At 44.9% G+C, this 27,180-nt stretch overlaps 1 protein-coding gene across 10 annotated transcripts in view; it reads right to left on the bottom strand.

The window, feature by feature from the left end:
• LOC119656644 (zinc metalloproteinase-disintegrin-like jararhagin) overlaps nt 1-27,180 on the bottom strand; it is a 973,582-nt gene that overhangs the window by 643,552 nt on the left and 302,850 nt on the right. For all 10 annotated transcript variants that reach the window (XR_005250066.1, XM_038063100.1, XM_038063098.1 and 7 more), the window contains one exon: nt 15,100-15,248. Coding sequence is in view for 9 of the 10 variants with exons in the window: in XM_038063100.1 (XP_037919028.1) it covers nt 15,100-15,248 (149 nt within the window). In the remaining variant the exon portion in view is untranslated. The remainder of the gene's footprint in view (nt 1-15,099; nt 15,249-27,180) is intronic.

The raw sequence follows: 27,180 nt of genomic DNA, 5'->3' as shown, positions 1-27,180 counted from the left end.
TATATTCATCTGTATACGTATCCCACCAAGCCAATTTAGGAAGTTGAAGGGCTTCCTAGTGGTCTATATGTATGTAGATTTATTCCTCCCCCAATTATGAGCTTGCAGAAGTTAACTTCACTTTCCATCTATTCTACCAATGATAAGGCAAAGAGAACGGAATCGCGGTCCTTAGTTCGGTAAAAATCATGCTGAGTCATTTCAGTTGATAGTTACCGAAAAGAAAGTTTGCCACGAAGACGATAACTCCATAAAGGGTTCTGAAAACTAGGAATGATATGAAGCCAAACAGGATAAGGCTATTTAAGGGCGGTATGATGAGAGTTTATTAAAGTTGTCTTCCGTGATGGGAAAGAATAAGTAATTTCCAAACCGTACCATCCTTATATCCGCATGTTCATTTCATGTGAATCTCTCCCTTCTCACAATAGCCATTAGATAATACACATATGTCTATGGAATCCATTTCCTTTCCTTCTTTAGAAGTGGAGCAAACACGTCATTCAAGCCAGAGCAAAAGCTTTGCAGAATCCTTAAAACCACCTTGTTATTAATACGCAAAGGATATTTGATATTTAATTACCTGCTGAGTTGTGGGGAGGAAGGTTAATTGAATTAAGATACTACACCCACCACCCTGAAAACATTGCAATGCTATCCATGCTACACCTCGATATAAATAGTCTCATCCCTGAATGGTGAATGAATAAAAGCATCCATTTAGAAACCCCCAACAAGCAAAAATCTATTTCTATTGTTTACCACGCAACGAAGATATGTAGTAAAGGGAAAGAAAGTGCTTCCACCATTTGGTTTTTGGAAATCATCTAATTACAAGGAAGATAGAAAAAATCAACCTAGAGATTTACTTTTCCTCTTTTCTTATTATTTCTAGTTGGCACAGATACAGAGGGAGAGGTATTTCCGATCACCATCCTCGGTAGCGAACTCAGAATGTCCTAATATTTCAGATTTGAAAACAAAATGGTACCACAAACAATCGATTAAGAAAGAAAGTTAAAGATAAGTGAGGAGCAATGGTATCTTATAGACAATGTGTATGGAACAAAGCAGGAAATTTGTTCTCTCTCGTGAGAGAAAATATGGGTAAGTGAACTTACGCGACTAACCATTGGCGACGTAATTTAATATCTTACAACTGACACGTTCCTCAATAAATGAGATATTAAGATTGACGAGTGGTGGGTGTCGAAAGGGATCAAGACTTGAGAAATGCCTCTTGCAAATACAATACATTAACTCTCCTGGTAAAGGCCTAACCAATGAGCCTACGTACACTGCATAATCTCGAAGATTACCTACCTTGTCGTGGTGATTGAGCTCAGTAAGGAGGTTCTACCGGGAAACCAGAGGTGCCACCTGAAGCTAAGCGGTAACCAAAATCCCAAGCCAAGATGTGACTACCGTACCGATGGCTGGATGGTCACAAGGGTTATGATGTGGCCGTGAACGGTGAACTCTGGGTACCAGGGGAACCCCAGTTTCAACTAGCCTTGTCGCGGCAAAAAGGGGCTCTGCCGAGATGGACTTATTTTCCCCGGAAAAACAAAGGTCATGGCAGCCAACTATGAAGAAACGAAAAACTTAAAAAAGAAAAAGAAAAGAATTCCACAGTATATTTCCTTGCAAAAAGCATTAAGTCATACCTTGGCGCCGTAGAGTAGAACAGACTGCGTTGCACTCATCAGAAGTCGTCACCTGCTAGAGATAAGACCGAAACCCTGATCCTGTGAAGCCTGCTGGTTTGATTTGCTCGAAACAGCTCTATCTTTGAGTCAAGCGTTAGTGGTTTTGTTGGTTTTGGCTCGATTATCGATTCGTCGATAGATGTGGTGCACAGTCAGTAGTCAGTATGACTACTTGGGTTTGATCCAGTGCAAGGCAGTCAGTCAGGGCATGGAAGAAGAACATCGTTATCGAATTTACGACAATATGAGCTGCAATGCTTCCACCCCCAAGAGTGACCTTCAGCGCGGCCCCACGTGCTCCAAGGGACTCGAAAAATCTCCTGATGTTCACCCTCGTGAAGTTCTGCACACAGGCAGCGCGCCGACACACAGATGATGTCAACCTCTTCGTAGGCGATGTATTGATGGTCTGTTCTCGAATAGTGACCCAGAATTTGCCACCCGCCCACCAGCGGCATCAGTGATTCCGACGTGAAAGTTACGTCGGCAATGCTTCCCTCACAGCCTGCACGTTGGAAAGTTGGGGTGGATTGAGTCTTGTTCTCGCCGCCATTTCTAGAATTCGTTTTCGTTTGGAGTCAAAGTGAGGCATGCGCCATTCATGTTACTTGGCATTGAAGTGACCCTCGGCCAAGATAGTGTCCTCCCGAGCAGCAAATTTTCGTGCTATCCGCCCGTCTCGCCAATTTTCATAAAGCCATACTGTTTTCAACTTAAGACTTTTTGAGCAGAACATAGACATCTAAGGACCAAGCTGTGGGTTAGCTACATCATACAATCGATGTGCATCTCTGAAATCTCTTTTATGTGCAAGTTCTCTATCTTTAATTTTCGGAAGGCCAATTTCGAAGGTATGAACCCAGTCGTAGTGACCGTTAACAATGCTCTCATCCTCATTCCCTTAGTGTGTAACGTAAAGGTTCCATTTAACCTTTCCCAAACCTGCCTTTGGATGGGTAGGCTGACATTTGTAGAGAACGGACGTGTCTACAAATTGATATTATTAATAAAAATAATTTAAAATTGAAATTAAATTAACTTTTATCAAGAATATAAAAAGATATTTATATTACTTAATTAATAATATATAATTTAAAACTTAATTGAAACTAATTTACTTTTGAGTTATTATCTAAGTTACTTTTCCTTAAAAAGTTTTGAGAAAAAATTCGTTTTTTTTGGCTTGGCGGGAATGAGCGGCGAGCCGCCGGCGGGTGGTGGACCAGACCGGCCCGCCACCATAAGGCCTAGGGGCACTCGGATCGGTCGTGGAGTCCGCAACGAGGAGGATCCAGACTTGAAAATAGCCAAAGTGAGGATAGCCAATCTTGAAAGAAGAAATGGCGAGCTGGCGAAGACACTCGAAGATTTCAAGAAGCAAATGACAACATTGATAAAAAAAAAATGAAAAGCTTACAGAGCAGCTAATGGCTGGGGAGGCGGGCCCGCCGTCTCCAAAGGTAGCCAGAAAAAAGGTTAAGCTATCTTCGACTACTTTTGCAATCATGGAGGAACCGGACTGCCTTGAGGGCGAACAAGTTCTCGACAGCGAATCTGTCCGTATGGAGGACACAGAGAGCAGTAAAGCAGACGATACGAGAGTCGGCGACAACGGTGGCGATGGAAATGTCCCAGAAGAGGATGCTAACCAGGCAAGTTGCAATAGTGAAGATGGAAAATTGGGTGAGTTTTTGGTTTATGTTTCCAAAAAATTAAAGAAAAAAAACAAAACTCAAGAAAAAATGTTAAATAATGTTAAAAATAATGCAAGTACGAGTGAAAATTTAAAAAATGGTCCGACTGGGGATACAATTAGCACCCGAAATAAAGAAAAGGGGGAAAGGGTGCCCCCCATTAATGTTTATAAATTAGGTGGTAGAGATTTAGCCACTCTACTTAATAGGAGCGCGGGGCTGTCAAATTTTGTTATTAAAAAGACGGGGGCCGAGAGAGCCCAAGTCAAATGCAATAAAATTGCAGATTACAAAAAAGCACGGGAGGTCCTCGAGCGAGTGAAGGCTCCTCACTTCACCTACACTCCAAAGGAAGAGAAGGTGCAAACCTTCCTTCTGAAAGGCTTGGATGCGGAGGAAGAGCCCGATGAGGTGCTCAAAATGCTCCGGGAGACGGGAACTGAGGTTAAGTTCCTCTCAGTGTCACGGTTTAGTACGAGGAGGTCCGTTTTGAAAAAGCAAATCCTGCCCCACTTCCTCGTGCAGATAACCCCGAAGAGCCGGGGAAGCGATCTGATCGGCATCAGGTCGCTTAATTACCAGGCCATTCGTTTTGAGCGCCTGCTAAGGGGCGAAATAGTCCAGTGTCGAAGCGCTATGGTCCAGCGCTATGGTCACTCGGCAGTGAACTGTCAAATGACCTTACGATGAGTAAAGTGCGGGAAAGACCATACCGCAGCTGAATGTTCGCTGACTGAAGCAGATGGCAAGGAAAAAACTTTCTGTGTTAACTGCGGAAGCAGAGGGCATCCGGCTTCGTACCGTGGATGTCCTGCATACCGCAACGTTAAGGTCACAAGGTAGCAGGCACCGAGATCGGCCCAAAGAACGAAGGTGTCAGCGGCGTTGGACAGTACCGTCCCTTCGGCACCATTCGTCTCGGGGATCCCATTTGCAGAAGTAGTTCGACAAGGGGGAGCTAAGAAGCCCCAACAAGATGCAAGTGGCGGGATGAACACTATCCTCAATAAAATACTAACCATGTATGAAAACATGCAGCATACGCTACACGTACACAATACAAAAATAAATAGCATAACAGAATATTTACACAAACAGCATGTCCGCTGCTAGGTCTGCAGTCACAGCGGTACCACTGGATGGTCTCCGGATCATCGCGATTAATGTGAATTCCATCGTAGGAATCCATCGAAGAGCGGAGCTCCTTGATTTCGCTGCCAGACAACAGCCTGACATAGTCTTGATTTCAGAAACCCACCTCAATCCGAGGCATTCGATAACATTCAAGGATTTTGAATTCGTGAGGAACGATAGACGAAATTGTGATGGGGGAGGTGGTACCGGAATACTTGTGGGTCGCCATTATCGTTTCAGGCATATTAATAGGCCTGAATTTGAAACCTTTGAGTGTATCGAAGTCTCATGTATTCTTTTTTCACTGCCTAGAGGAGGGAATTTTACATTCTGTCAGTCTATGCAGTGGGAAACAACCGAGCCAAGTTCAGGGAGGAATTCCATTCTCTGTTTACGATACTCGAACTGAATAGGCTGCATAATTACTATATTATAGCTGGCGACTTGAATGCTAAGCATACCTCGTGGCTAAACGCCACAAACAATCCCAGCGGGTATTCCTCAAATCTTGGATAGAGCAATACCAGATAGAGTATAAATGCGAATTATATGGGTCAGAGAGTCCAACCTGGCCCAGGGCAAATTCCTATCTGGATTTGTGCATTGCTGACGCGCGCTTGAACTTTAATTTTAGGAATCCTCAACGGAAACTACAGACTCTTCCTTACGATAGCGATCATAACGCTATTCTTATTGAAGTTCTGTTTGATGGACGAAGAGTTCGCCTTCTGCCGATGGACAGTGATGTCCACAGGCTGAACTTTAAACAAACAAATTGGAAGAAATTCCAAGAGAGGTTTATTCGGGGATATCGAGAGGAATGCCCACCTCTTGATGGGGAAAACGATAGTACAATTGCACCAGGTGACAGGAACTTGAGCAACGAGGAAACAATTGAACAAGTCGTCCCTAAAATTAAACCTCGCAATAATATGGAAGGATATGAAACTGCAGCCATAAAACGGTTGAAAAAAGTGAAAAGCCTTCTGCTCACTCGCGTCAACAAAATCTATCGGAGATATGGGGACTATCATCATCCCATATTGGTTGAGTTCAAATCACTTCTAAAGATCGCGCGGGATCTTATCCGTCAACATTACGTAAATGAAGTGAACTCCCAGTGGCGGGAGAAGTTAAAGGGTATTTCACCAAGCGATCCAGATTCCATGTTTACTAAGATAAATACGTTATTCCGGAAGAAGTCACGAATAACTGTGCCGAGAATTAAAGTCGGTGGCAGCGAGATACAACACCTTATTAACTCTGGTATAGACACGAATAGTGTAACTGCTGATGCGCAAGGCAATTACATCGTGATGGATGATGCTCTGAAACTTGAACTTATAGGGGAACACTTTGAATCGGTGCATCGGCCCAGAACGGACTTAGAGCCAACGCGACTTTCGGAAATTGTAGAACGAGATGTCCACAATTTCAAATATAGCCTGAACGGCACCGCAGTTCTCCAATTTAGCTCTGCGTTGCAGGCTGATCTCATACCGAGTGATAATCTGCTTGATTACTTTGTCTCATGTGTTGAGTTAACTTCCATATTCAGAAGAGTAAACAATAAGAGATCATCCGGTATGGATGGCATTCCCAACGTGGTCCTCAGGCATTTACCAGACATTGCCATTCGTAATTATTGCATTTTGTTCAATAATTTATTGAACAATTCCTTCTTTCCAGGACAGTGGAAGAAAGCCCGAGTATTCCCGATTTTAAAGAAAGGGAAGGATTCATCCAGCCCTCAAAGCTACCGCCCAATCAGTTTGCTGCCTAACATCAGCAAGGTGTTTGAGGTTTTGGTATTGAAAGCCTTGAACGGGCATATCAAGAAGAAGGAATTATTGCCGAACGCGCAATTCGGATTTCGATCTGGACATTCGACAATACATGCAATAACGAAGGTAACGTCTGATATTTGCTGGCGGATTAACAATGGTGAGTGCGTGGGCGCTTGCCTTATAGACATGGAGAAAGCCTTTGATACCGTCTGGTTGGATGGACTGATTTTCAGGCTCCTGAATAACGAGTTTCCCAGCCACCTCGTAGCGATGATGTGTAGTATGCTGTATGGCAAGTGCTTTGTCATTACGGACGGAAATCTCACTACTAACAGAGAATTTCATGTTCTGAATGGATTACAGCAAGGGACAGTGACTGCGCCTATACTTTTTGCGGTATTTGCCGGCGAATTGCTCAATTCTTTCGATTTTAATAAATCTCCTAAAAGGTCGTTGGTTGCCTTTTCTGACGATCTGATAGCCTACACGGCGCACAAGAAGGTAACTGAGGTGCAAGTTGAACTTCAGAAGATGTTCAATGATATTAAGTTCTTCACGAACAGTTGGCGGATGAAAATCAATGCGCAAAAGTGTGAAACGATTCTGTTTCGAAATTCCTTGGCGTATGCCAGTAGGAACTTGAAAAGGAATTGGAGAGATTTCCACATTGTTGCGAACGAGGATAGTTCTGAGCGCATTCCTCATACGAAGTGCGTTAGATACCTGGGTGTGCGTCTTGACGAGCGTCTCCAATTTAACGAGCACGTTAAAGTCGCGCTAGAGAGCGCTCGCAAGGCGTTCATGTCTCTTCGAAGACTCTTTTATGCTCCCCATCTTAGCCGGAAGGTTAAGATTATTTGCTATCTTACTTTGGTTAGACCGATGCTCACCTTCGGGTGTGTCATCTGGTTTAATTTGAGTGCTAGCCAAATGGAGAAAGTAAGAATCTTTGAAAGGAAATGTCTGCGTGCTTGCACGGGGCTTAATAGGACTGCTTCGTCAAACTATGAGCACTATATAACTAATGAAGTGATGTATGCAGCTGCTGCTGTGCCAAGAATCGACACAGTTATCGTCAGATTGATTCGGAATCATATAGTGCGATCTGCTTCGCATGGTGAGAACCCTTGGGTTTCGCAGCCGTTCTACCCAAATGATGGGTATTTCGAGAAAACTCTCACGACAGGCTTCATTCCTCCCGAAGCGTTCGTGTATCTTGACAGGAATGGTCTAATTCTTGATTCTGCCGGGGATCCGGTTATGTATCATATACATAGACGGGCCACGGACAAAAGGATAGAATACCCTCCGAATTTGACAGTGGGGGCTCCGGGATTCGACTGGAGATACTCCAGAGCGAGAGCAATTGACATTAAGCGGGATGAAAAAGAGAAATCTTGGTACTGGTGGCTGCGGGATGCCGGTTAGCGGTGGCCGTGCTCAGTTCTGCCATTTGTTTCTTGGTGGGGCTTTGTAAATATGTACACATTGAACGGGTGCTGATTTTGTCTCCAGTTGTAACTGATAAATACATACGTTATTATTCTTTGTTTTTTTTGTATGGATGTTATTGTAAAAAAAAAAGAAAAAATGTGTAATATAAAATATATAATTATGATAGTTTTAAGAACAATAATTTAAGTTAAAAGTATTTTTTATTACTTTTATTATTACTTTTATATTTCTTTATTTGCCACTAAGGCCAAGTGAATTCTGTCGGGTTTTTGACCATTTCCGGACAACTTATTGTAAAATTAGATTTTCATTTCTTACTGTTTCTCTTCTCTGTCTGTAAGTCGTTATTCAAAAATTTTGAGAGCCCACAGTGGCCATTAGATTTAAGTTATTTTTGTTATTTTAAAAGATTGTTTTTTTATTGTTCATTTTTCCAATCTATATACTATTGTTACCTATTTCTTAAAAATAAAAATGATTTTAAAAACAAAACAAACCTGCCTTTTATTAAATCTTGTTCATTACTGAATTCTGAAAAAAAATCAATCTGCCAAAAATGACACATCTGACACTGAAGTTATTGATAATTGCTCCTAGAAAGAAACATCTGGCCAGTATTAAAGTCACATTGGTGCACGGAAACTTTTCCCCTTCAACCGGTCAACCTCTTTTATTTCTTTTATTTCTTTACAGTATCACTCCTTACCCTTTCCCCCCTTTAATATTTCGCTAACAATCCAATTTTAGACTGAATTTTCCTAGCAGATTCCCCTCCTCGGTTTTTCGAACGCTTTTTTGTTAAAAACCAATGAATAACCCTCGTACTCTCTCTTTTAAGTGTATGGGGACTCCCCTAAGTCCAATATGCACGACTCTAATTCACCGCATGTGGGAGTTGACAGTTCAACGTTTCTACCGAATTTCATGTCAGAAGGTTTAACCGTTGAAAAGTGTGTGTGACAGACAGGCAGATGTGCAAACGGACACCTAAGAGGTGTTGCCAGATTTCCCATCGTGCGGATAATGGAATTCCTGGCGACGCATGAACATGCACTTGTACGCGTTTGGAGGGGTGCGTGCATGGACATGTTTATGGTCCGGTCCGGTAAGTGGGAAGAAAATGTCCACCCGTCGACAAAAATTGGCTATGGTATAAGCCGTCGGTGTGTGAGGACTGGTTGACAGTAACTGCGTCTTAGGCACATACCCAAGCATCAGTTTCTGACGCAAGCTGGTGCAATATGGCCTTGTAAGCGGGTTTCCCACCTGCACGTGCCAATGGGATACCTGAGTTAGTCCAGCTAACTGAGGAGATAACAGGGTAATTATTTCTGAAAGCCTACGGACCTTTCACCGGCTGCCTTCTGTTTGGTAGTTGGACAGTTCAAAGAAGGAAAAGGACAACTGGAGGGGTATGACTTGCGAAATGCTGGAGGTTGCGATGGTAGTGGCCTGAACTACCAACAACATTAGGGGAAAAAGGGGATATAAACATAGTGTTTAGAAGACATATGGGTGTTTTGGAGGATGCCTCCCCAGAGGTTTGCCAATCTTAGGCAGTAGTACCAACTTCTGCCGCTTCCACGCTACAGGGCATATTCCCTCAGACATGCACGCTTCAAACAACTGGGCGAATATGTCAGGCCTGGATTTTACAGCCAATTTAAGGACCCTATTCGGTATTCCGTTCAGGTTCGGAGCTTTGATGCCACCTATTCTGCAGCGGATCTGCAACAGCTCGTCTGTGGTTACTGCCGGAATTGCCACCACATTCATCTCTGAAGGTGTCAGGGTCCTTTTCTTGTTAGGGAATAACTCCTGGATAATTTTTGAATAAGGGAGTGGAGCACAAGACCTGCGAAGAAGACCTCACGAGATTACATCCTTAAAATATTCTTTTTTGCTCCGCTGGATGACCAACTTGAGATTTTATTAGGCTTTCTTGTATGCATGCTATTTTTGTACCTGATCAATCCTACCTACCGATCTCTGAGCCATTCGTGCGGTTCGGTTGCAGAATGACCAAAAAAAGTTATCTATTTAACCACTCTTCTATCATACTAGGGAATGTGCGTCTCCTAGGCATAGGCACGTCAGCCCTAGTGAGTTAGTCTTGCTATACTTTCACGAAGGTTTCCTCATCCAATATTGTTGTAGACTTGTCTGATGTCCTTTTTGGGTTTGGGTACGTTGTTTCGCAACTGTGTGGCTGTATTCATAGTTCAAAACTTATTGTGTGGTGATCGCTGTAGGTGTAGTACTCGCTAGCCTGCCAGAATATACAATGCCTCAGTGCAGCGCTAACAAATATCTGATCTACGATTGAAGCAGATCCTCCATTGCGAAAGAATCTTGCGTTGCATCCGTTTGTCAGAATTATATCTAATAGACTTCGACCCCATGTATTATTCTAACTGCTTCCCCATGCATACGCCCCGGGATCTTGGAACGGTGTGTAGGAATATACAACGTGCCATTGATTTGATAGACAGCTGGTGCCTTAGACATGGTCTGTCAGTTAATCCAAATAAAACCACAATGGTTTTATTCACAAAAAGGAGAAAACTGGATGGACTTTGTCTCCCTGAGATGAGGGGTACTACCCTTCAACTCTCCGAAGAAGTGAAATATCTGGGAGTCACTCTAGATAATAAACTTCTTTGGAACAAACATGTAGAGATAAAGACGAAACGAGCTCTCACAGCTTATGGGCTGTGCAGACGGACCTTTGCCTCGACATGGGGACTCAGGCCTCATGTGGTAATGTGGATATACATCATTAGGCCGATGTTTGTATATGCATCCGTAGTGTGGTGGGTTAAGGTGAGACAAAAAGGTTTTCACCGTAAACTAGCCGCACTGCAAAGAACTGTTTGTCTGGGTATCACTGGTGCCATGAGCACTACATGCGGCGCAGCTCTGAATGCACTACTCAATTTGCAGCCCCTGGATATATTTATTCAAAGCACTACAATGAGAGCAGCTTATAGACTAATTCGATTAGATCTATGGGAAAACAACGGATGTGGGGGGCACAGAGCATTGGAAGAGTTGCTGGGAGGACTGAATCCAGTTCTTACAATGCCTTCCGATTCTCGTGTCCCCATACACCTGTTTGGTAGAAAATATGAAGTTACCCTGAAGCGTAGAGAGGACTGGGAAGACCCAGAGGAATGCGTGGTGGGATATACGGAAGTCTTCTACACCGATGGCTCAAAAACAGAAGAGGGTTCTGGAGCCGGAGTCTACCTCTCGAATAAAAACGAGAAGTGGGCTTTTCCTTTGGGACAATATGCAACGGTTTTTCAAGCCGAAGTTTATGCGATCCTAAGGGTGGCAAACTGGGTGATTGACGAGCGGTTGAAGGGCAGGCGCATCGCAATCTGCAGTGACAGTCAATCTGCCCTGAGGGCATTGAGCAGTCCTTTGATCACCTCGAAAATCGTTGAGGAATGCAGAAACCGTTTGAACTCTATGTCTAGATTCAATACGGTGGAACTACTCTGGGTACCTGGTCACTGTGGCATAGAGGGAAATGAAATCTCGAATGCTTTAGCGAAAGAGGGGTCAATCTCCCCTATGCCGGGACCGGAGCCAGGAATTGGGGTATCAGTAGCATTGGCTAAATCTGTTTTCAAAAAATGGGAATAAGTTTCCCATAATGACAGGTGGCAGAGCTTAAATGTTGCCCGACACACCAACCTTTTCCTGTCAGAACCCAACATACGTACCGCAAAGTTTATCCTGTCGAAAAGCAGGAGGACTTGCAGGTGTATTGTGGGCATTCTGACAGGCCATAATTCACTAGCTGGGCATATGTTCAGAATAGGAATTACTGAAGATGATACGTGTCCCTCCTGTAATGAGGAAGCGGATTCCACGGAGCATTTCCTATGTGAATGCCCCGCCTATGGACACATCAGGCATCAGATCTTTGGTGCCGATGTCCTCCAATTGCGACGGGTAGCATCACATCCACTAACGGAAATCCTGCGATATGTTAACGAATCCGGAATATTCCGTTAGACGGGGGAGGCGAGTACAATGGGCCAACGCGGCCTGAGTGCTCAGAAGCTGTAGCTTCTCCCCCACCATACACACACACACACACACACATCTTATGTTGACGAAATCATCATACCGAGCAAAAATATCAAAGAAGGCTTGAAAGCGTTGGATGAGTTCTTAGGAATATTAGCGGAAATCGGTATGACATTAAATATAAAGAAATGTACATTTTTAGCGACCGAAGTATCCTTTTTGGGACATCGAATCACTAAGGAAGGTCTTCTACCCGGTGAAGTGAAAACCGATGCAATCCTGAAATTCCCAACACCTAGTAATCGAACCGAGGTTCGACGGTTTCTTGGACTAACTAGTTTCTTTCGACGATTCGTTCAAGGATATGCTCAGATAGCTTTACCGTTAACTCGATTGCTGAAAACGAAGGATGCGGAACCATTTACATGGACATTTCTTGAACAGGAAGCATTCGATACCTTACGAAGAGCTCTTTATCATCCACCGATTTTAGAGATCTACGACGTCAAGCGACAGCACGAAGTCCACACGGACGCGAGTTCGAATGGAATTGCTGGAGTGTTACTTCAAGAGAGCGACAACGGGTTAAAACCTGTCATGTACTTCAGTCGGAAGTGCTCGGAGACCGAAGCGAAATATCACAGTCATGAGCTAGAGGTTCTAGCCATAGTCGACAGCCTGGAACGGTTCAGAATGTTTTTGATCGGAAAGAGGTTTCGTGTCATTACTGATTGTGCTGCAATAACATCTACGAAAAATAAAACGCCGTTACATCCTCACATTACTAGATGGTGGCTACGTCTTCAGGAATTCGATTGTGAATACATCCATCGAAGTGCTGACTGCATGCGACATGTAGACGCTCTGAGCAGAGCACCCGTAGAGCCTCCAAACCCAACCAAGACAGTCGCCGACCTCGTCCTTAAGGTGGAACTCGATGAACACGATTTCTTGACGACCATCCAGCTGCAGGATATGAAGTTAGCAAATATTGTCAAAGTTCTTCAAGGAATGAGCTCTGAACAAGCGACACAGATTCGACGCGAATACGTTTACAAAAATAACCGTTTGTACCGCAAAGTTGACGATCAGTTGAGATTCGTTGTACCGACGGCAATGCGATGGAGAGTAGTGCGTACGTACCACGATGACATGGGACACTTTGCTGCGGAGAAAACTTTAGATCGATTGAGGAAAGATTTTGGTTCCCGAAAATGAGAAAATATGTCAAATCATATATATCAGCATGCATGGAATGCGTGTACAATAAGACGGTGGCAGGGAAGGCCGAAGGGCAGCTATACATCGACACTGTGAAACCTATTCCCTTCATGCGATTGCACCTGGATCATGTAGGACCACTGCCGAAGATGTCACGAGGAAATCAATATATCCTGGGGATCACCGATCCTTTTACTAAATTTACAGTCTTAAAAGCCGTCCGTAGCGTAAACACCCAGCCAGTAATACGAGCGTTGAATGAATTGACTTCGTATTTTGGGCTACCAGCTATTGTCGTCACCGATCGAGGCACGGCTTTCACTTCTCACAACTTTGCTGAATACTGTAAATTAAACGGGATCCAACACATTCAAACAGCTGTTCGAACACCTCGAGCCAACGGCTCAATTGAAAGAATTAATCAAACGGTTTGCAAATGTCTTCGAGCCAGCTGAGTAAGCGATTCAGATTGGGACACAGCTATCCGCGACATCCAGTGGACTCTGAACAGCAATACAAATGCAACGACCAAATATAGTCCGAACGATCTCATATTCGATTTTCGATTGCGGGACGTTGTTCATAACCGTCTCGTACAAGCCATCCACGATGAAGCGAACGATTCACAAGAAAGTATCGATATCCGACGGGAAAGGGCAACTAAAGCGATTGAAGCCGAGCAGGCAAAATGGAAGCAGCGATTCGATAGGCAGCGCAAGAAGCCTTCTCAATATCAGGAGGGTGATCTGGTCGTGATTACCAACGTTGCTCCTTCGACGGGGTTTTCTCGAAAGCTGGAGCCGCGATATCGAGGGCCGTATGTAATTTCGAAAGTCTTAAGGTTCGACCGATACGTCGTTGAAGATATCGAAGGTCTCCAACGTCGACAAAGGCGCTTTAATTCGGTGTTCCACGCCGAACATCTTAAACCGTGGTGCACAGCTGCACCTTTCCTCGACAACGATACCGATGGGAGCGACAACGAAGAAGACCCGGAGAACGTGCCCGGCCAGGAGTCCAATTTGTCAGGAGTGGCCGAACTGTCACAAACGGGCAATCGCGACAACGATGGGCAGCAAAGGAGTCGAGTTCGAGACGCCGACCGATATGGACCACAATATGTTCCGTGTCTGAAACGTGAAATAAACAATTCTGATTTCTGTCTCGGCCCCTGTGACAATCCGTCGTCGATCCTCCCTTTCGATCGCGGCAGTCGGGTGCGGAGATCTACAGTTCCACGCGCGGTCGAGCCGTCTTTTTTTATTTCCATTTCCAAATTTGACTCGCGTGTGGTATCGTTATCCGCACGCGAATCCTTGCGTTTCTTTATGTTTTTCCGGGATCCGGTGTGGACACACACACCGGCAGGCACATGTAAATTTTGATTGAATGACACGTGAAGGATTGAAGTACTCAAAAGACCTATCACCTTTTCGAGCCTGGCTAGCACAGAGGAGTCCAAGCGCGTGTTGACAGGACGCTTCGATGGAGCTTCAATATTTGCGGGCAGACCTTCATGGCCAACTTAGCCAATTTATTTTTGGTTTTGGGGTAGCTGTTCCCTGTAGGTTGTCTCCGCCCACTCTGGATGGTTGTTTGATCATCTTGGTCTAAGTTTAATTATTACACAAGCGTAGATATAGGTAATGCTGACATTGACATCAACTTCTGATAGGGAAGAATTTCTGCATGGGGACCAAATCTGAATGAATTATACTAGAACGCGCTATTGGTGGTGATCTGGATAGTAAAGGGGGATCAGGTTTTATGGGCTAAGATGAATTCTGTGCTAGTGTTGGCCTTATTCAAAAGTCCGAGTTCGGGGTTTATGCATTTGCTGTAGGGATTCAAAAGCAAGAGTCAATCATTTCACATAAGAAAAAAGTTGCTAGTCTGCCAGCATCAGAGAGTTGAACTTCAAATAACAGACATGCGGCCATGCCCGCTTATTTCACATGCTCAGTTTGGTATGTTAAAGGTGTATGTTGTGTTTGTATGATGTCGTGAACATACCGTGTTAGTAGAGTTAGTATATCGTTTTCGAATACGATTTCGTACCTTAGCTGCGCTCACTTCACGTGTTGATATGCCCATCTTTTCGTGATGTCGCAACTGTACCGGATAAATGATCTGATAATAATGGCCACCTATCCTCCGCACTAGCTCCTGATTTTCACGGTACTCCTTAAGCAGTCGCTCGACTTCACCTGAAAGAAAAGAAATGAAAAAAACTTTTATTAGACCATTCCAGTGCCATTAGGGATTGCATTTGAGAATATAAAAGTTCCAAGTACTCCGTTTTATACTCTTCTGGTTGCCATTCGCAGTGGGCACTTCCTCCTTGTTGGTATTCGCGGGCACGGAAGCCGGTTAGCACTTCATTTTAATATTCACTCAATAATTGAGGAGAAACTGCCATTCTTGTGAATTTGCAAGAATCATAAACATTGCCATCGGATGGCTTTCCAGTCCATCCTGAAGTCATTCAATTGTCATGCACAAATCACCCAAACGCAGACTTGGCCATAAAACCCACAAGTCAACGGAAAAAAATTATTATTCCCTTCTGTTTACAACTTTCACTTGGCGACTTTTATCACCCGAAATGATGGCAGTTAACAATAAATTCAAATTAGTCGCAACAATTTCGGTGGAAAGCGCCATCGTGGCATCTTAGAATTAGACCTAAGCGATGTGTATAGTATGCTGCGGACGTTTTTGCGATTGTGACTCCACCCTGAGATTTTCTTAACATGAAAAAAGGAGCAGCTAGTTTTTCATCCCTGCCAGCGGCTTATAGCTTTCAGCGCTCTTAAACCCACACCCTTCATCTCCCTCCTCACTGGTACCTTCCTCGATTTGATTCTACTTCTCTCCCGTCCATTGACGGATCAGACAAAAAGGAACCAAGGCGTGTATCTGCGAAACGTAAGCACATGGATATTCATAACGAGAAAAGTCTTTTTACGATCACATGAAATTTTTATGTTTCCATTCGCGTTTTGAGGACAAAAATGGAAAATATACCCTTAAGGAGGATTTTCCCATTTTCATTGCTTTGCTATTCTGCTAAACCTTTCTTTTTCCTCCTTTCACAGAGAGCAAGGTTTGCGCGAGTATTGCTCAAAGTATATTTGAAAATTTTATAGAAATCTCTTTGAATTATATCTTTTTTTTTTTGGAAAAGTATGGAAAGTAGATAAACTTCAACTGTATGATGCTAACTTGAATTTTCACCCAAGGTCTTCAATTGTACGTGCCATTCAATGATGTGTCTGCAGGACGAAGTCAGAATTCATTGCCGTGAGAACCTCCAGATTTCGGGAAAATTGAATGCCAAGGGAGGTCCTGTTTACTCCGTGAAAAGATTGATTTCATCATTTCAAGGTAAACGAGAATAAATCTTTCAGATGTTGAGTCCACTTTTGAGTTTATTATTCATTTATTGCTCCGTCATTAGTTAAAAGATTGAAAATGAGTTTATGCTTGTTAAATCCATTGAATTTTCCATTTTCACGACTAAACGGTTTCTTCAACGTGGTCAGGCGAGAGGTCTTCGACATCACGGTGGCATCCCCTGACATCGCGTCTCTGATCGGAGAGTGGAGAGTATCAAACGATATCACACTCTCGGATCACAGACGCATTGATTTCGTTATGGGCATGGAACCACCTCTACCCCCTCCATTTCCATGAGAGAAGCTTTCGAAGAAAGCTGTCCACTCAAGATGCCAAAGAAGGATAAACACCATGGTGGGACTCGGATTTGGCAAAACAGAGAAGAACGACAAGGATGCTCCCCAGCCGTGCTCTGAAGGGTGAATCAGGTACTAGCTGGAATCGCTATAAAGTGGCATAGGAGGCTCTAAAGAAGAGCATAAGATCGGCTAAACGATCATCTTGGAGACGCTATTGCGAAGAGACTAATTCCCTTCAGGCAACCTCAAAGCTGAAGTGGATTCTGGTCAAAGAACGTAGCCAGAAACTGGGTTATTTACGTTTACAGAATGGGAAGGACACAGAAAACGATGAAGAAACAACACTTCCCAGGCAGCATCCAAAATCTAATCTCGGGGCCAACAGGTGCATACAACCCTCAACCGAGAGACTGGAATCTGGCATGCAAAGTAGTATCACTGGAGCGAGTGAAATGGGCATTTAACTCGTTTTATAGATACAAGTCTACAGGTCCGGATGGCATCATCCCTGCGCTAGTAATAGAGGGAATGGATGTCCTGGGTCTACACATTCGGACTATATATCGTGCATGCCTAGCACACGCTTATACTCCAATTAAATGGCGGGATGTGAAGGTGTTGTTCATTCCCAAACCAGGAAAACCCACCTACATAGACGCAAAAAGTTTCCGACCGATCAGCCGAACGTCCTTTCTACTAAAAGGACTAGAAAAACTAGTAGATCGGTTCATAAGGGATACACACATTCCTAAGTGGTCACTTCACCATAGGCAACACGCCTACCAGAAAGGCAGATCCACGGGGACAGCACTCCATGAACTTACAGCAAAAATTGCAAAGTCGATGTCCGAAAAAGAATACGCCTTAGGCGCATTCATGGACATCGAAGGTGCCTTAAATTATGCCTCATTTGCGGCAATTTGTGATGCGACAAGACAGCATGGAATCGAACCGCTGCTAGTCAGTTGGATCCTTCACATGCTAGAGTGGAGAAAAATCCACATATCGGTCGGCCAGAAGTCTATTGAAGCAGGATGTCTCAGGGGTTGCCCACAGGGAGGGGTTCTCTCTCCACTGTTATGGCTCTTGGTAGCGAATACCCTGCTGTGGCTTCTGGAAGACGAAAAAGTCTTCGCGCAAGCATTTGCGTATGACCTAACCATAATAATTACCGGCAAGTTTGCGGACACAGTATGTGACCGCTTGAATGCAACTCTACATGTAATCCACAGCTGGTGCCTCCGCAACGGACTCACGGTGAACGCTAGGAAGACTGGACTAGTTATGTTCCCTAGGAACGTCAGGTGGGACAGCTATACGCTACCCACCTTAGCAGCGGCGGAAATCCAGTTGGCACAAACAATCAAGTACTTAGGGGTAAATTTCGACTCCAAGTTAATATGGAGGCATCACATCCAAGAACAATATCAAAAATCCTGCAGATAGCTCTGGTGCTGTAGGAATTCGATAGGTAAGACCTGGGGACTTTCACCCAAACGGATATACTGGATGTATTCATCCACAATAGAACCCATTTTGATGTATGCATGCATCGTTTGGTGACCAAGACTGAACTTTGCTAACAGCAGGAAGCTGCTCACGAAGATTCAGAGACTTGGTTGCATAAGTATTACTGGAGCAATGAGTACTACGCCGATTGCGGCACTTGAAGCTATCCTAAATTTACCCCCCATTCACTTGGAGGTGAAACGGAAAGCAGGCAACGAGGCATATAGGCTCGATACTATTGGGGCGTGGAAAGGCGGCCAATCAAACGGACATGTGTCTATCTGGAAATTCCTTGAAAAACACCCGGTAGCCCTGATGCCGACCGATCATATGGTTTCCAGATTGGTCTTTGAAAAGACATACACTGTCGTAATCACCGAAAGAGAAGAATGGTCGACAAGTGGCCATGAGTCTTTTCAGATTACAGACCTAATAATTGTAATGATATTAGTGGAATCGGGAGATCAAGTCGATCATCTTGAGTGGCCGATAACGACCTAGAGGGCAGAGCTATCCCAAAAATCTAGACAAATTGGCTAAATTGACCGTGAAGGTCCACCCACAAAGATTGAAGCTCCATCAAAGTGCTCGGTCGACACGTTCTTGCACGCCTCTGTGCTAGCCAGCTAATCACCGAAAGAGAAGAATGGTCGACAAGTGGCCATGAGTCTTTTCAGATTACAGACCTAATAATTGTAATGATATTAGTGGAATCGGGAGATCAAGTCGAACATCCTGAGTGGCCGATAACGACCTAGAGGGCAGAGCTATCCCAAAAATCTAGACAAATTGGCTAAATTGACCATGAAGGTCCGCCCACAAAGATTGAAGCTCCATCAAAGTGCTCGGTCGACACGTTCTTGCACGCCTCTGTGCTAGCCAGCTAATCACCGAAAGAGAAGAATGGTCGACAAGTGGCCATGAGTCTTTTCAGATTACAGACCTAATAATTGTAATGATATTAGTGGAATCGGGAGATCAAGTCGAACATCCTGAGTGGCCGATAACGACCTAGAGGGCAGAGCTATCCCAAAAATCTAGACAAATTGGCTAAATTGACCATGAAGGTCCGCCCACAAAGATTGAAGCTCCATCAAAGTGCTCGGTCGACACGTTCTTGCACGCCTCTGTACTAGCCCGGCTCGGGAATGTGGGGGGGGGTCCTTTGAGTGCTTTGATCCCTCACGCTTCATTACTCAAAACAACGTGCCTTTTCCGATGCGTGGGTCCGCACCAGATTTTGAATTCGACATTACTACGAATTTCGCGACGGCCTATCGAAGGACAAACAGAACGCGAACTAACGTTGGAAATTAAAAGAGGAAAGAAAAAAAAACGGCTCGACCGCGCGCGTGGAGCCGTAAGTCTCCGGACCCGAGTGTCGCGATCAAGGAGGGGAAGATCCACGACGGTTCACTGTCTCAATGATCGCCTCTTCCGCCTCAGATCTGGTATGAGGCACGGCCTCTGAGGTTCCCACCCTACCTTCCTAATCCTCTTTTCTTCCCCCCCGCGGAACTGTTTTAAAAGGGACATCCTCATAGTAATAACTGGCCTGAAGATGTCGAGGTGGGGTGGGAACCTCAGAGGCCGTGAGAGATCAAGTCGATCATCTCCAATTTCCATTCCTATCATTACATAATCTTCACCGGCGGGTCAGTCATGGAGGATGGATCGGGCGCAGGGGCGTTCTCGGAGAATCCGATTATAGAACTGGCCCGACCCCTCGCAAAAATGACGACCATATTCCAGGCGGAGATATATGTCATTTCATTGGCAGCAGAAGAATGTCTGCGACAAAAATGGAGGGGTCGTACCATTCGAATCTGTTCCGACAGTCGAGCGGCATTATCAGCACTAAAGGGCAACGACATATCAAGCCAGTTGGTGTGGAGTTGTCATCAGGTGCTGCTGAAGCTTGGCCGACTGAACGAAACATTCCTGATGTGGGTGCCGGGGCACTCTAACATCGCCGGCAATGAGGAGGCTGACAGACTGGCTCGCCGAGGGTCTGGATCCACAATAGTGGGGTCAGAACCAGCTCTTGGAATCCGACCATCTACTGTCAAGTCTACTCTGAAGGGTGAAATTGCAAGGATTCACGCAACCGAGTGGAGAAATTTGGACTCTTGCCGGCAAGCGAAAAGAGCCTAAGGCCACTAGAGCGGCATTTTTGTTGTCCCTTAAGAAGTGGGTCATGAAAACCCTAGTTGGGCTTTTGACAGGACACTGCTCCTTAAACTACCATATGGAAAAGATTAGGGTAGTGGTTTCGGCTATGTCCAGCCAGTGTGAGGAGGAGGAGGAGACGGTCTTGCAATTTTTATGCGGCTGCCCGGCATGCTCAGATCTCAGACGAAGACACCTTGGCAAGGTTTTCTTCAATGAAGAATCTGCACACTTTCTGCCTCTGGAGAATGTTCGCTAAAGCCTGCGAACACCATAGGCGGGAAACTATTGAATAGGCAACTTACGGGGATCGTACAATGGGCCTAACAATGACCTGAGTGCTCGGAGCTGCGGCTCCCCCCAGTTAACTAAACTAACTAACTAATTTACGAAATATTGGGTTGGGGAAAAATAAATGTTGTATTTTGTCAATAGATTGCGACACTTAAACATATCTTGTAGCGACATGGTAATGACATGACAGCACCAACATGGCAACGCCTTTCAACAGCTGATATGCTCAACAAAGTAACGTCATTATATGGATCGGCAAGGATATAAATTCGACGCCATCCGACTCTTTTACACACTCTTTCTCTCGACCTTCTCGGTGCTTGTTGAATAAATGGGTAAAACCTTAAAAACATACTTTTTCATGTTTCTACATTGATGACCCCGACGACTAGAGTTAAAATAAAAAGTGCAGTGATCTTAAATTTCTATATGTTTAATCGACACCAAGCGCGAGTTTCAAAATGGCCACCGAATCCAAATCGCCAGAGACGCTGAAAACATCCCTTCAGAGTGATTTCCGGCCGCCGATAGCTAATCGACCAGCAGGCGTATTCGTGGAAGCGGCATGCATACAAAAATTTCCGTCATTTTATCGACCCGACCCGGCATTTTGGTTTGAGCAGGTGGAGACTGCGTTCCACACTAATCACATCACGTCGGACGAAACAAGATTTATGTACGTGATACAATTTGCCGAGCCGGAAATCCTTTCGCATGTGATCTCGATAGCACGCAATCCTCCGGCAACAAATAAGTACGAAGCCGTGAAGGAGAGGATATTGGCAGCATTTGCAGAGTCCGCCGAATCCAAGCTGCGATGACTTTTCCAAGGGAAGAATTTGGAAGAATTTTGCAGGACTCGCGAAACACTGGCGGAGAGCAGGTAACTGACGCCATGCTTAGATCGTTGCTACTTGAGCAATTGCCCGAAAACATTCGAATGGTGTTAGCAATTTCTAACGAGGCAGACGTCGATAAATTGGCGAAAATGGCGGATTTAATGATCGAGATGCAACAACCGCCTTGCATTTCCACCGTTCAGAAGGCATCCACGGAAAATGATGTCTTGGAGCAAATATTGAGCCGAATTGACCGACTGGAAATCACGACACGGAACCGGTCCCGATCCAAACAACGGAGCACCAGAAGTCAAAGATCAGGTTCACGGAATCGAGGGTTTTGCTTCTTTCATCAACGGTTTGGGAAACAAGCGCGTAATTGCCGACCGCCATGTAAGTGGCAAAATAATTCCGCGACTTCGGAAAACTAAATTCGTCGTCCCGAATTTCGGCGGTCGAGGACGACCCCTCTCACAGTAAACCCAGCCGATTATTAGTACTCAATCGGAAAAGCGGCATGCATTTACTGGTGGATACCGGTGCTGATATTTCAGTTTTGCCTAAAGACAAAAATCAGCACACGCCAATGCAATTTCAGCTTTATGCCGCCAACAATACGCCGATCAAAACATATGGGCATCGCATCATAACGCTCGACCTCGGCTTACGACGACCGTTTACCTGGAGGTTCGTTTTAGCGGATGTTCGACAACCAATAATCGGTGTCGATTTGCTGCACCTACTATATTAACATCGGACCAAGGATCCCAGTTCGAATCCTTGATCTTCCAGTCGCTGACGCACTTAGTGGGTTGCAAAAAGATTCGAACCACTGCATACCATCCTGCTTCTAACGGATTGATTGAGCGATGGCACCGATCGATGAAAGCAGCTATTATGTGCCACAACAACCGTGAATGGGTCGAAGTTTTGCCAACGGTTTTGCTCGGTCTTCGTACAAGCGTTAAGGAGGATATTGGCGCAACAGCTGCTGAGCTAGTCTATGGGACCACGATTCGCATTCCTGGAGAGTTCTTTCTTGACGAGGAAATGCCTCCCGATCCGAAATTTTTCGTTGAGAAATTTCGTCACCATATGACGCAAGTTCGTGCAACGCCAATCTCTCGACATGATAGAAGGAAGGTGTTTGTCCACAAGGATCTTTCTACATGCTCACACGTGTTCGTGCGGATTGATCGAGTGAAGAAGCCGCTAGAACATCCGTACGAAGGACCATATAAGGTGTTAGAAAGACTTTCCGACAACGTTTTTAAAATGGAAATTCAGGGCAAAGCAACAAATATCAGCGTCGAGCGACTAAAACCTGCATATTTCGAAGTAACATCTGATCCAACGGAAGCAGCCCAACGACTAATAAGTTTGGCTCCCAAAACGTATGTAGGACCAAGAGCGAAACCAGCGAGTGAGAGGCGAGTAATATTCGATACGTGGTTTTCCAGCCGTTAACCGTCAAAACTACTCAGGAGGGAGCAGTGTAGCGACATGGTAATGACATGACAGCACCAACATGGCAACGCCTTTCAACAGCTGATATGCTTAACAAAGTAACGTCACTATATGGATCGGCAAGGATATAAATTCGACGCCATCCGACTCTTTTACATACTATTTCTCTCGACCTTCTCGGTGCTTGTTGAATAAATGGGTAAAACCTTAAAAACATACTTTTTCATGTTTCTACAATCTTGTGTTGTACTTATCGCATCAGGTCATACTATACGGCGAATTAAAGACGACAATCTGTGACAATTTTATGATCGTACGTTTCAGTCTCAAGTTATAGCGCGTCAAAGATGGAGTCCACCAAGGAAGAAATTCGTCATATTTTACGTTACGGCCAAAAACTTTGTGAAGTTTATGGGCCCGATACTGCAACGATTCGCACAGCACAGCGTTGGTTCGATCGATTTCGTTCTGGTGTAGTGGATGTTGAAGATACACCTCGTACTGGTAGAAACCGATAAAATCGTCGCAATCATCCAAGTAGACCGGCATGTGAGCACTCGCTCGATTGGCCAGGAACTGCGTATAGACCACAAAATCATTTGGAACCATTTGCGAAAGATTGGATTCCAAAAAAGCTGGATGTTTGGGTGCCATACGAGTTGACGCAAGAAAATCTTTTGGACGGAATCAACGCCTGCCATGCACTGCTGAAACGGAACAAATTCGACCCATTTTTGAAGCGGATGGTGACTGGTGATGAAAAGTAGATCCCGTAGGACAACCTCAAGTGAAAAAGATCGTGTTCGAAGCACGGCGAGCCGGCCCAAACCATCGCCAAGCCCGGATTGACGGCCAGGAAGGTTTTGCTGTGTGTTTGGTGGGATTGGAAGGGAATCATCTACTATGAACTGCTCAACTATGGCCAGACCTTCAATTCGGTCCTCTACTGTGAGCAACTCGACCGTTTGAAGCAGACAATTGGCCAGAATAAGTCAATAGGAATGGTGTTGTGTTGCACCAGGACAAAGATCGGTCTCGGATGGGATGTCCTATCGCATCCACCGTATAGTCCGGACCTGGCACTAAGTATCTTCTTCCGGACCATGCATTCCGGGGGGGGGGGGATTAATAAGGTGGAAAACATTCAACCCTCTTGCCTGTCCGCCATCCTTTTAAAGCGGATGTAGACCAACTTGAGTATAATTAAAGTTCACATGTTGTCCCTTCCACGAAATTTACGAGTCCTGCCGTTACCGAATCGTTGGTTTCCTCTTGGAAAATGCATTTTTAGATTTAATCCGAGGGTGGTGGGAAATTCTTGAAATTATGTTCGTTGCTTGGTGTATACGCTTCGCAGCATTCAAATTCAAATCGTCAAGGTGAAGACAAAAGGTGGCATTGCTGCCGGTATAGCTGTAACTGGGTAGCAGTTGTCTGCGTCCCTGAATGATATATGTATGTCCTGTTTTCCATATATGGTAAATACACAGTTTCATCCATTGCTCCATTGTAAAGGTTGAAGTTCTAGTGTGTGCACTTTACGGTTTCCTTGACATATTCTGAAGCGTGACATCATTTTACATCCTTGTAATCCTTCTAAACGCTCTCTCCAACCTGTCGTATATTTATAAAACGAGCTCGGAAAATCCACGGAGAAAACGAGCTTTCACTAAGGATTCAGTTTTACAATCTGTGTAGAAATTTTTCTGCGGGGTTCATAAGCAGGCATTAAAGGACATCCCGAAAGAGAGTGGGTTCCATCTTCATCACAATTAGAGGGTCAAAAAAAATTACTACTCGTTGTTGTTGGATCACAAAGCCTAATTGGAGCAAGGGTGATACATATACCCCCGCCGGATGCGTCTTTCATGGCTAAGCTCTCATCCAACCCCAGCAAGAATCCTTTAAAACTTGCAGGCTTCATGGATGCTGGGACAAAATCGTCCTGTTTTTAGGAGGAGACTGTTCAATTCATACGAAATTGGTGATGGTGCCTTGTTATTTCACATATGCGGTATTTACCTTCAGTGTCACTGTCATCCCCGATATCTATGGCTTCATTCCGTAGCAACTATATGTGATGTATAAACACTATCCAAACTCATCCCATAAGTGTAATATGGCGCCCGTACGACAGCCCCGTATGTATCTCCATAGAAGTGTATCCGCTGAAACTGCGACTTATTCTTACCGCCATTGTTATTGTTGTAAGTTTTGTTGTTTTTGGAAATTCCAGCAGAAAGAGGGAGTTTCCAAAAGTCAAAGACACTGAAACAACAGAAACGTGTATCTACAAAACTAACTACTGTTCCTACTGAAGCTGCTTCCACGGGGATGGATGGCGGTGCAGAGACAATGGATATATTGCAGATGAGAGCATTGGCAAGGATCTCTGTTTATACAGCGTAGAACTAGCTAGAGTTGTTTATTGTCGTAAAATTTGAATGCTTCTTCATTCGGAGAGTGGTTGCGATTTATTTTTATAACAGTGCGGGCTCCCCTCTGTTTATTGTGAACTCACTGATTGAAAGTTTCAGGTGAGAGTTGCAAACCGGGACTGCCTTTGTGCATGCTCTACGTATCCTGTACTCATTCCGCTGCCAATTGTTGTATAGGAATCTTTTCGCATTCATCTGGGCAAGTATTTTCATTGCAATGATCTGAAATGCTATTGATTTAATTATCTTAAACCCCCCCCCCCCCCCGGAGGTGGAAAATCTTAGAAAGACACGTCCGCCTCAGCTCCACCCCACAAACGCCAGAACTACAGCGGTCGCACGTGGGAGTCGCATCTACTAAAAACCACCCCCGGTCTCCCCAACGCCAGCCCCGCGGGACCACCATTTAGACATTACTTCGCGAGGTATGTTTGTCCTTACGCACTCGTCCTACTCTTCCTTTCGGCTTTCCTCCTTTTTTGCTCGTTCAGAAACTCCTTCTGTATTTGCATGATTGCAGAGCAAACCGTAAGCCAGTTCTCCTCGGACTTCAGAATTTCCACAACTAAGTTCTCCGGGCTCATGCTCCTGCCCAAAACTTGGTTTAGACTCATCCTCTCCATTGCAAATCTTGGGGAGTGAAACATCACATGGTCCACATCCTTCGGTATGCCACCGCTTCTAGGACAATTCGGAGAATCATCCAACCCAAAGCGGTGCAAATAATGCCTGTACCGTGTCCCGTGAAGAACTGGGTAATGTGGTAGTTGGTCTCCCCATGATTCTCCTCAAGCCACTACCCTAATGTTGGGAATGAGCCTGTGCGTCCACCAAACCTTCGTAGACTCGTCCCATCTGCGATCATGCGACTCTGACCTTGCCGCATTTCTACGGTCTGTGTGCCCCTCCACAAGTCTTGCATGATACAGAACACTCATTTCATTCGCCAAAATGTCGATAGGAATAATGCCTGGCACAACCACTACTGCCTCCTCTGATGTGTTTTTTTTTTAGTAGGGTAGGTGGGTAGGTGAACGCGTTTACGCACAGAGTGTTGGACTCCCGCAACAGCACGCTGGCGGACTACCAACTAAACACCTCCCTGTCATCAGAGAACTAGCCTGGAACCGTTTGACACATTACTTCGGGCTAGCCCTCTCACTCTCCCGGCTTTGGGAGCCTTGAAGTCAGGAAATCCCTTTCACCAACGGGGGGGGGGGGGAGGGGAGGAAGGGAGTTATTAGTTCAGGGAACCCCTTACCGTCCGATCCCTCTGCCGGTCGAGTTCAATCTTCTTCATAGTAAGAAGAGCCCGAACATAATGCGTAATACGATTCCAGCTGCCAGCGCTCTTCAGCATCTCTCTGACAATGTTGTCTGGAGAGAGCTCCCCTATGTCTGCATAAAGCTGCTGACGGAGGCCGTCCCACCTCTCGCAAGAGAAAAAGGTGTGTTCAGCGTCATCCGCCACTCTGTTGCAGAACACACAATCAGAAGATCGCGCCTTCCCAACCCTGTGCAGGTAAGACGAAAACCTCCATGCCCACTTAGAAGTTGGGTAAGGAAGTAATCAATCTCACCGCGCTTTCTGTTCAACCATGAGCCGCGCAGTCCACTTGCCCCTTGGCTCATTTTGCCAAGAAAGTTGCCACTCGTTAAGGGTGCGTTGACGTTCTTCACGGGCGACCATTTCTCTTAAGTTTTCGCCCTCACGGCGATAGATAG

This window comes from Hermetia illucens, chromosome 5, assembly GCF_905115235.1.
Source record: "Hermetia illucens chromosome 5, iHerIll2.2.curated.20191125, whole genome shotgun sequence".
NCBI classification, from domain to species: Eukaryota; Metazoa; Arthropoda; class Insecta; order Diptera; family Stratiomyidae; genus Hermetia; species Hermetia illucens.
The sequence above is the reverse complement of the archived record's forward strand: the minus strand, read 5'-3'. Positions and strand labels throughout refer to the sequence as shown.